Genomic DNA, 9,246 nt, shown 5'->3' with positions numbered 1-9,246 from the left:
TATTTGCAGATGAGAGTGAACTTCGCCTTAGCTTTGGTGTGTACTCTCATCGCCCTGCTCAGATTTGCCTCCAGTGTGTACTGGATCTTTCCATACGAGCCTTTAAAGGAGGTGACGTGACAACACAATGTAGAAAACAGACGGATGGATAATACCAGATTTAGATTGAGGAAATACATTATATCATAATTCAATTTTGAATGGTAAATTAATTATTAATCACCTCGAATGATAACAACAATCACTGTAAATGGGTCAAAAACTCACATGATTGCATGAATCATGTTGTAATATGGATAAGTAACTCAAATTTGTTCAAATAGTATTTATTTAATGTCTTGGCAGCAGACCCAGCAGGCTGACCCAGACTTCCCTCTCACCCGCAACATTGTCCAGCTCATTCTGGGGGATCCTGAGGCATTCCCAGGCCAGCTGGGAGATATAATCCCTCCAGCGTGTCCTGGGTCTTCCCTGGGCTCTCCTCCCAGTTGGACGTGCATTTCTATTTAAACAAAGCTAATAGAAGATGATGGGACAGAAGTAATGTGACATATAAACACAGAAAGAAGAGATGCAACTGTACTGTTGAGTGATTTTAAACAAATACTGTAACAATGTGGCATTGCGTGGTTTTTAAAGAGTTCCACATGAATCCAATATACATAGAATGGAAACATCTGCTTATACTAAATTAATTGGCATAAGTAGCTCACTTACATTGGCCCTCCTGAATGATAACTTGTTTCATACTGAAGTACTTCTCTTTGTTATGCTAAGTTACAATTACTATTTGACTTCTGCTTGTCCCTTCAGCTTTACGCTGAGTGCATCTATTTTGCAGTTTTATGACAGCTCAAGTATAATTTGTCCTGAAATATTGTCACCACTGGTGACAATATCCCTTTCGTTTATGGCAGTGGTTCTCAACTGGTCTGGTTGTGGGACCCACCATCACCCCTGAATGACAAGCTGAGACCCAAATCGAGGAACATTTTCAACTTCTCAAACCGATTTAATGAAAAGATGTCGCAGTTTTAACCAGAGATAGTACAGACTGTCACAGTATGCCAACACAAAAAAACAAGTTAGAAATATTCCCTTTTATACTCATTTTAATTAAAAAACAAAAAGTGCATCTTAGGACACAAGGTAATACAACATACATAACAATTTAGTAACTTTAGCTTTTTTAAAACATACTCAACATTGCTTTCATGCTCAAACATGAAATAAAAAAGTCCAACTACTGAGAAGTAGTTTCAAAAAGACTATATTATAAATTATACTATAAATAGATTAGATCACACTGAAAAGCTCTGAACACTATTTGCCATTTTACATCCTGTGTGACTGCCAAGCAAGAGCTGGAAGCAGGAAGGTGAGACAGTGAGACAGAGACTGTATATGTTGTGAGGCGTGTCTCTGCATGCAGATAGACACTCTGGTTTTGGTAATAATTAACACGCAATAAATCTTGCCTACACGTTAGAACTAGATTGGTGGCTGCTAATGATTTGGCTCTAGAATACAAAATGTTACTTTGGGGAAAGAATCATGTTTCCTGAATAAATCAATGCAGGTTAAATGAAAGCATATAATGATCAGGATAATTCTTACTGTAAGACAGTGGTTCCCAAACTTTTTCTGTCAAGACCCCCTTTGATGATATAGGAACACATGTCAACCACATCATAAGGAGGGATCATGTGAGCAAACCACATAATGGCTTCATGAAATCCAGGCAAAATGCATCAGTACACATGGCGCGTGTCATTTTTAGAAGAATCCCAAATCATCTCTAAATGTTATTCTTGTAAGCACTTATTTCAAAAGAGCGTAGTTTTACTTACTATTATAGTATTATAGTACAACAAATCATCTACAAGTCCCCTTTGACAAAAGTGAATGATTTCCTCACTGCAGTTCATCACCTTTGACAGGGATCTCTTTAGTGCCTGCTATTTGCGTTAGTTTAAGTCATCATAGGAACAACTATGTGAAATACATGTGGTAGTTGTAAGTACTTTGTGCAGAGCAACTGACGAGTAAAGCCTCAAAATGTAGTTGCTCCTCACACCGTAAGTCTGCACGGCACTGCCCCCTACAGGAAACCAGCTGCACTTCAGCATATTGTAACCAAGACCCAAAAGAGCAAAATGGTATGCAAAGAAAGACAATAAATCTCTTTGCATTTTCATATGACACACCCATGTCCTGATGGATCATTTAGTGATATCTGTCTTTGGGGGAGAGTTGGGAAACATTCACCTTCGATAATGTTATCATTATCAAACTGACTTAAACCTGCTTTTTAGGTACACAGACTACAATGAGTCAAACCACACACTGATGGAGTACAACACATTGCACAAATATGATGTATCTATCACTAATCACTTTGGATGTACTAGAAAATATTGACAAACACAGTTCATTGCCCCGAAACAAGAGGCTGAGGTTGAAGTTCAGCTACAGTTGAAGCTAGTTAATATGCTCACCTTTCAATCTGTTGATTCATTCTGAATCTGAGCTAATTTCAACACTGTAGATTAGTTTTATATATAAAATTATATTATATATCATTTTCACAGAGTAGCAATATGCAAGGAGCAGTCTGAGTTGATTTGAACCCACATTAGCCGTCCATCTAAAGTTAGTGAATATTAACATGCTGGCTGAATAGCAAAGAGACGGCTTTCCTCCAGGAAATTAAGATGATTGTGTTCGCAATGACATATAATTAGGCTAAAAAGCGTGAATTTAGCCTGCAGTACTTGCAGTGTTTTCTCTGCTGAAGGGAGCAAACATTAATTTGGTTCTTGGTATTGAATCAGTTCAATACCAAGAAACATAAAACTAACAATACTTAAAATAATATATTCCAAACAGTCATATTAACTTTTCAGGAGTATCCGAGATAATCCCTTGACATTTTTGGATTTGACTTCTCACACAATAACATATTTTCCATTTAAATAGGAGAATTTCATCTGAATGATAAAAGTGAACATGTATATAATAAAGTCTTTGGTATTGAACAACTGGTAATAATATCCAAACTGTAACAGATGTTTTCCCCAATGCTTCAAACTACTCAATCATACGCTGAAACAGCATAGACTTCCTATGGATGTGTAAATTAATCCATACTGAACGATGCATAGACACAACTAACAAACTCTGCACACTGGATGAAGGCAGTATGACGCTACACCATGTTGAACCTTCAGTTACAGTACTGAAATTTACACTATCAAGGGTACAAGAATGTAATGCAGCAGGGAGAGAGAGATGAATGTGTATAGTGGTAAAAACACAGAGAAACAAAACATCAAGTAGTAAACAAAACAGTAACACATATAATTTGTCTCTGGGAAGACAACCGTTAACAGCTAAATAGTATCAAAGTTACCAATATAGAAGCAGAAACATAATTTTAAAGTATAATGAAATATACAAAAATACTGAAAAAGCAGTAAAAATAAAGTGTTAAAAAAATACAAATATAGCCCGATACAAAACCCCCTGAGAAATAAGGCTCTCCGAGTAACAAGTCAGACTGAGAAGTGACAGTAGGTTGTCGAACAGAAAACCATTCCACCGTCATGTAATATTAGATACAAACTCACGAATAACGTAGTGGTTGAGCGGAAACAGGGGTGTCACACAGAATGATGGGAAACAGCACTGTGAGGTCGGGCGATGCTCTCATGCTGAGGCTAACCTGCAGGAGACACAAGGAAACAGCATCAAATGACTGGAAATGCCGATCCGCTAAAGATCTGAAACAGACATAATAGCCAACTTTTATAGGCACCGACCTCAATGATGTAATCCACATCTATGATGCTGCAGTTAGAGATGGTGAGCGGTGCAGCCGCGGGAATAGCGAGCGTGATCCCGGCGTGAACGTCAGAGGTGTGAGCTCTGACGGACCGGCCGGTCACCGACGCCAAGTTTTTGATAACCATCTTCTTGTTGACCTTGTTGGTGGTGTAACAAACCTGCTTCTGTTGCAGCACCACCTTTGGAGTCGCTGTTTGAGACGAAGCGTTACTAAACTCACAAACTATGTTCACAGTTTCACCTGCAGGAAGAACAGACAGTGCTATTGTCAGCAAATGTTTCAAGCTTCACGATCAGGATTATTTCCCCATGCAGATGGATTGATGAATGGATGGAAAGCGTACCAGGGACGAAGGCTTTCTTCACTACACTAGCTGTCATGGTGACAAGACCAGAGGCACAACACAGGCAGCACAGAGTCATGTTGTTGGAGCCTGAGAGAGGAGCCTGCAGAGAACAACACAGTGGCTGAGGGGCAGCGGAACATTTGGGCAATGGACATAAACGTACGTGAGGAATTGTACAATTGAATCGGTTTATTTCTTATCTCATGAAACTCGTGACATTATACGACAGGATGCAATCAAACTGCACCATGACAATGCTTATCCAAATATTTGAATATTTACATTTTTTTAGATCAGATAGATGGATGAGTGAGCGCCATTTTGATTTCCGTTGTTCATTCATTGCAATGTGGGACAATAGTGTCACACGTTTATACTTCTATACTAGTTACTCTACAGATTACAATGTTTCAAACCCTTCCTGTGCAGTAAAAAACTTATATCTATACCCGTTTCAAATAGTACGGTTTTAGAGAAGATGCATGTGTTTGGGAAGTAGTGAGCGTTTGACAGGATAAATGAGACTTGGATTACACTGCACATGTGTGAAGTTTGCAAACAGATGTTTTCATCTATGACTGTTGCTGAGTGCGTCACCCATTTACTTCAAATCATCAAGACTTGTTTCTGTTTCTTGATTCTTCAAATCACAAGTTTTCTTCAAGGTCACACGCTGTGTCAATAATATACAAATGGATATTTTGTGGGTGACGTGAATACTTATTAATACATATTTTTACTAAAGTAAGATATTAATGAGTATTTACAGTGTGGATTTGATACTTTTACTTAAGTAAATGATCTGAATACTTCTTCACCATTGGTTTTCAGACCATTATTATTTTAGTTTGATGTTGTTTCTAATTAATTGTGGTCAATCAAATTATCCAACAACTAGCTTGGGGCCCAAGTAATATTTCCAAAAATATAAGCTGACATGATACACAGAGATTGGGATAAACATGGGGGTTGATAAGGGCCCCGGGGCCCCAGGTGGGTGAACATGGATTACTTACCTGCAACTCTGGCTGGTTGGTATTGATGCGGTTGACAAAGTTCAACTCTGTCACAAAGTTTTTGGCCATATGCCAGCGTCTGTGGATGCTCACTGTCAAGGTGTACACTATTTGTCCATGAACTCCACGGAAGGTGGACGGGAAGTGGCTGCATTGATTTAAAAATAAATAAATAAATAAAAATATACTGATATCACGTGGCAAAAATACAAACAACATTTAGCTGAAACTAAGATGAAGAAATATTTCAGATATTATAGAGAACTACTGGCTAAAAACCTCAGCGACTATTGAAGAAAACAATATTGATAGATCTTGGGTTTAGTTATTGGGTCGCTTCTAACGTGTATGATGAAGACCAGCCATCAATGTGTCTTTATCTAAATGACCATGTATCTCTGTAGCAGAAATAAGAAAAACAAAGATGGCAAATGCCCTCATACGCACCCGTGTGGGAGCTGACATGTAAATGGGTACACATGCCTGCCAGGCTGGAGCTGCGCCCCAACAGCTGCAGGGAGAAGAACAACTGAGTGACTTTATTGAACGATGACTTATTGTTTGCAATGCTGCCTCGCATCCAAACCAGCTGGGTGAGCGCGCACCGCTGTTGTCTTGCACGATGACGCTTTGGAAGTTAAAGAAGTCCAGTTTTGCAGAGTAGTGTCTGCGACGTCTTCTCCGTCTCCCCCCTCCACCACCGGTGGACCAGTGCACGTTCGCCGTTCCTGCCAGTGCCATCGCTACTGAAGTGATCTTCGTCGGCTTAGTGAGGACGAAGGAGATGTGTCCCGTCATCAGGTCGCCCTCGGAGACACTATTCTTCTCATTTAAAGCGTTGAAGTTGAGGTTGAAGTCCTTTATCGTCTGCTGGAACATTTTGAGACCCGAGTTTTTTTTTTTTTAAAGGAAAGAAAAGTAGCCTGAAGTTAAAATAGTCTGCGATAAAGAAGTCTAAATAGTTTCCCTACAGTAAACAATATACATTTATTCGGGCACGAAAACACTAAAAAAAGTATTAAGTGGTAAAAAACTCAAAAACAAAATACAAAAACAAAACATTGCGCATGCGCACAACATGCTGGAGGACCAGCCCTGACTTTGGGCGGAGCCACGGCCTCATGTCCAGGTTCTGCGGGACGAAGTAATTAGTGATTGAACTATGAAATATTATGAGACAAATGGTGCATTATAAACAAGTACATTTACTCTGTACCTAATTGGAATATTGAGGTAGCCAACTTCTTACACATTTAGACTAATGATACATAGAACAAACATGTATGTGTATATATATATATATATATATATATATATATATATATATATATATATATATATATATATATATATATATATATATATATACATTATTCTGAAATCGACCATGCTGCATAATGAGTAGGCTTATTTGTACTTTTGGTACTTTAAGTAGGCTATATTTGGAATATGGATATTTTAACTTTTAGTTTGAATGCATGGATTTTTTAATCTGGGATTACTTTCACTGACCTAAAATGTCTAAATGTTGGCTACTTCTTCCTCGGCTACAGACCATTTTATCTCCTGTGTTCATGTAAGGTGTGTGCTATCATGCACTTCATCCTCGCAATTCTCTTTTTACTTTCATATTGGATGCACGTTTAATATTTAGACATTCCATTGTTTGATATATTGTAGTATGTAAATATCAGTTCAGCTTCTTTTAGGGCTCTTAGTCAATTAGTCGAGTAATCAGACGTGTTGGTCTCTTTGTTGTGCTTTTCATGCTGAATGATTTATTTAAAAGAAACGTGGTGCTTTCTGTGAATCTCTGTGGAGAAAGTCAGTTTTACAGATCTGTCGATTAAATAAACTAATCGATTAGTGGACAGGACCTTTGAGATGATTTATAGATTTTAGTTTTTCATACAGTAATTTGAAGTTGTTATGGAGGCTAACATCATTTTATTTGTTAAGTCAAACAAACACACTTGTTTTTAGTAGTTCTATAGAATATCTCTGAGTTTGTGTAGATGTTATTCTGACGACAAACTGGTAACGTTGGTATAAGTATACATGTAAATACTATGACAGACTTTCTGTCCGTACGGTATATGTTGGATCTGCTCTGCAGGCTTTCCATCTGATGACATGAAAAACATGATTTGTTTCTTGCATTCTTTCTTCATTTGTGATAAAAAAAGAAGTAAGAAATAATAATATACCCTCTAGCCTGAGGGTATAGTGCAGAGTGTGTTTCTGAATCTGAATCAGAATCAGAACCTTTTATCGCCAAGTATGTTTTCACATAAGGAATTTGTCATGGCAGGTGGTGCAATAACAAACAATAACATTAACAACAATCAACACAGTGCAATGATTAAGAAAATAAAATTAAGAATGTGTGTCATTTTATATCAATATGTATTTTACTTTGAAAACATTAGAATATCACAAACCATATGGTGTTCTGAATGGGACGTTGTTATCCAAAAACAAATCATGATCTGTTGATGATAATTATGATGAGAAGACAGATTGTAGAACATGGTTAATACAATCAACATTGTAACTTTGGCAGCACAATTTCATATAAAAATTAAGTTTGTTTTATTTTTATGGAGGGTGTGGCTCTAAATGATGATGATAAAATGTAGGTCTTGTAAATGAAGGTCCAGATGCTAGACGGTACACCTTCAAAGCACATCATGCTGGAGGCTTTCTGAAACAACCACTTCCAAATGTTGCTCAAAAGACAGAACAGGATTCTGTGAAACCAGTGTTGCTTAAGAATATCTTCCAGATTGCTGTGCAGCGCTATTGTGGTTTAAGAATGGAGAGTTGGGTTTGTTCACTTGAGTCCCACACACACCATTTTTTATTTGTAATGTCTCTTTCCAAAATAATGGTCCTGTTACTGTGGATAATCCACACAACATCCTGTCATACATGTCCAGATCAACTATTTCTTTTTTAGAAACTATTTCAAAGTGTGAAAAGGAAATAAAAGCTATCAGCATTCCTTGGTATGCTTTTTGTAATTTGAGTAAACTGACCACTAGATGGCACTAAATACTTTATTCTGATGCTCCTTATGCTTCAGACAGCATACACCATGGCTGTAAAGACTTACTGACAACATAACGTGTTACAAACCCACTCATATTTCATCCAGAAGCAGATCAATTATTTCAGAACTATGAGCATCACAGTGGCATTTCAAACATAATGTTTTCTAATGCTTTAATAACAAGTGGTTTAATTGCGCTTTGATACGTTTATGGTACACAATACAGCCATAAAATGCTGATAGAGACCCATTAAAACTGATAGCAAAAGGCATATAAAAAATACTGGCAGAAGTTAACTTGACCACATATCTTTTCATACCTGCTTTCTATCTTCATTTAAGAGGGGGATAGAACTGCCTGCAGTTTCTTTTAAAGTTAGAGATTTATTTTGAGGCACAATATATTGTACAACTGACTTGTCAGAGATAATGTTTGTACAGATATATGAAAGTTGTGCATTATAGACTCACCCTTCGGCAGCGTGGCTCTCCTGTATGTTGAAACACACAGTGAACTATCTCCATTTCACCAAACGTCTAGTACAAAGTTGGCAGAACCTCCGTGCCTTGTTTTATGGTTCATTTTTCAATTTGCTAAGTGTTTATATTTTTGAACTTTATCAAGTTAAATGTTTGACAAGACTGTTTGTGAGCTCTTCAACTGCATTTTGAAGCTCAAATCAGATGTTGAATCATCAGCATGTGGTACTCAGTACCTGTCCATTAGCTATACTCAAAGACTTAACATTGAGGCCTATAAACTTTATATACTGTATACGTTGGATGCAGACCCAGATAGTGGCTTTCACATAAAATCAAAATTCCATCTGTGTTTCTCTGATGTTGTAATGAATTACCCGTGACCCGTTACCCAGTTTATCTTAATTATAAACTGTTGCATAACTTCTCTTTTTCTTTTTATCACGTCTATCAAAAAGTAATGAACAAAAAACAATTGACAAATTGAAATAAAAGAAGAAAGAAA

At 37.3% G+C, this 9,246-nt stretch overlaps 1 protein-coding gene across 1 annotated transcript; it reads right to left on the bottom strand.

The window, feature by feature from the left end:
* Positions 1–451: 451 nt before the first annotated feature.
* On the bottom strand, positions 452–6,289 carry LOC117735953 (arrestin domain-containing protein 3-like). Its single transcript, XM_034540885.1, has 6 exons — positions 5,815–6,289; positions 5,657–5,720; positions 5,210–5,357; positions 4,191–4,293; positions 3,822–4,087; positions 452–3,724 (listed from the first exon to the last, which is right to left on the bottom strand). The coding sequence occupies exons 1-6, from the start codon at positions 6,086–6,088 to the stop codon at positions 3,626–3,628; spliced, it is 954 nt and encodes a 317-aa protein (XP_034396776.1). The 5' UTR covers positions 6,089–6,289; the 3' UTR covers positions 452–3,625.
* Between the last annotated feature and the right edge of the window lie 2,957 nt (positions 6,290–9,246).

The sequence above is a fragment of the Cyclopterus lumpus genome, chromosome 9 (assembly GCF_009769545.1).
Source record: "Cyclopterus lumpus isolate fCycLum1 chromosome 9, fCycLum1.pri, whole genome shotgun sequence".
NCBI classification, from domain to species: domain Eukaryota; kingdom Metazoa; phylum Chordata; class Actinopteri; order Perciformes; family Cyclopteridae; genus Cyclopterus; species Cyclopterus lumpus.
This window is presented reverse-complemented; position numbering and strand designations above follow the sequence as displayed.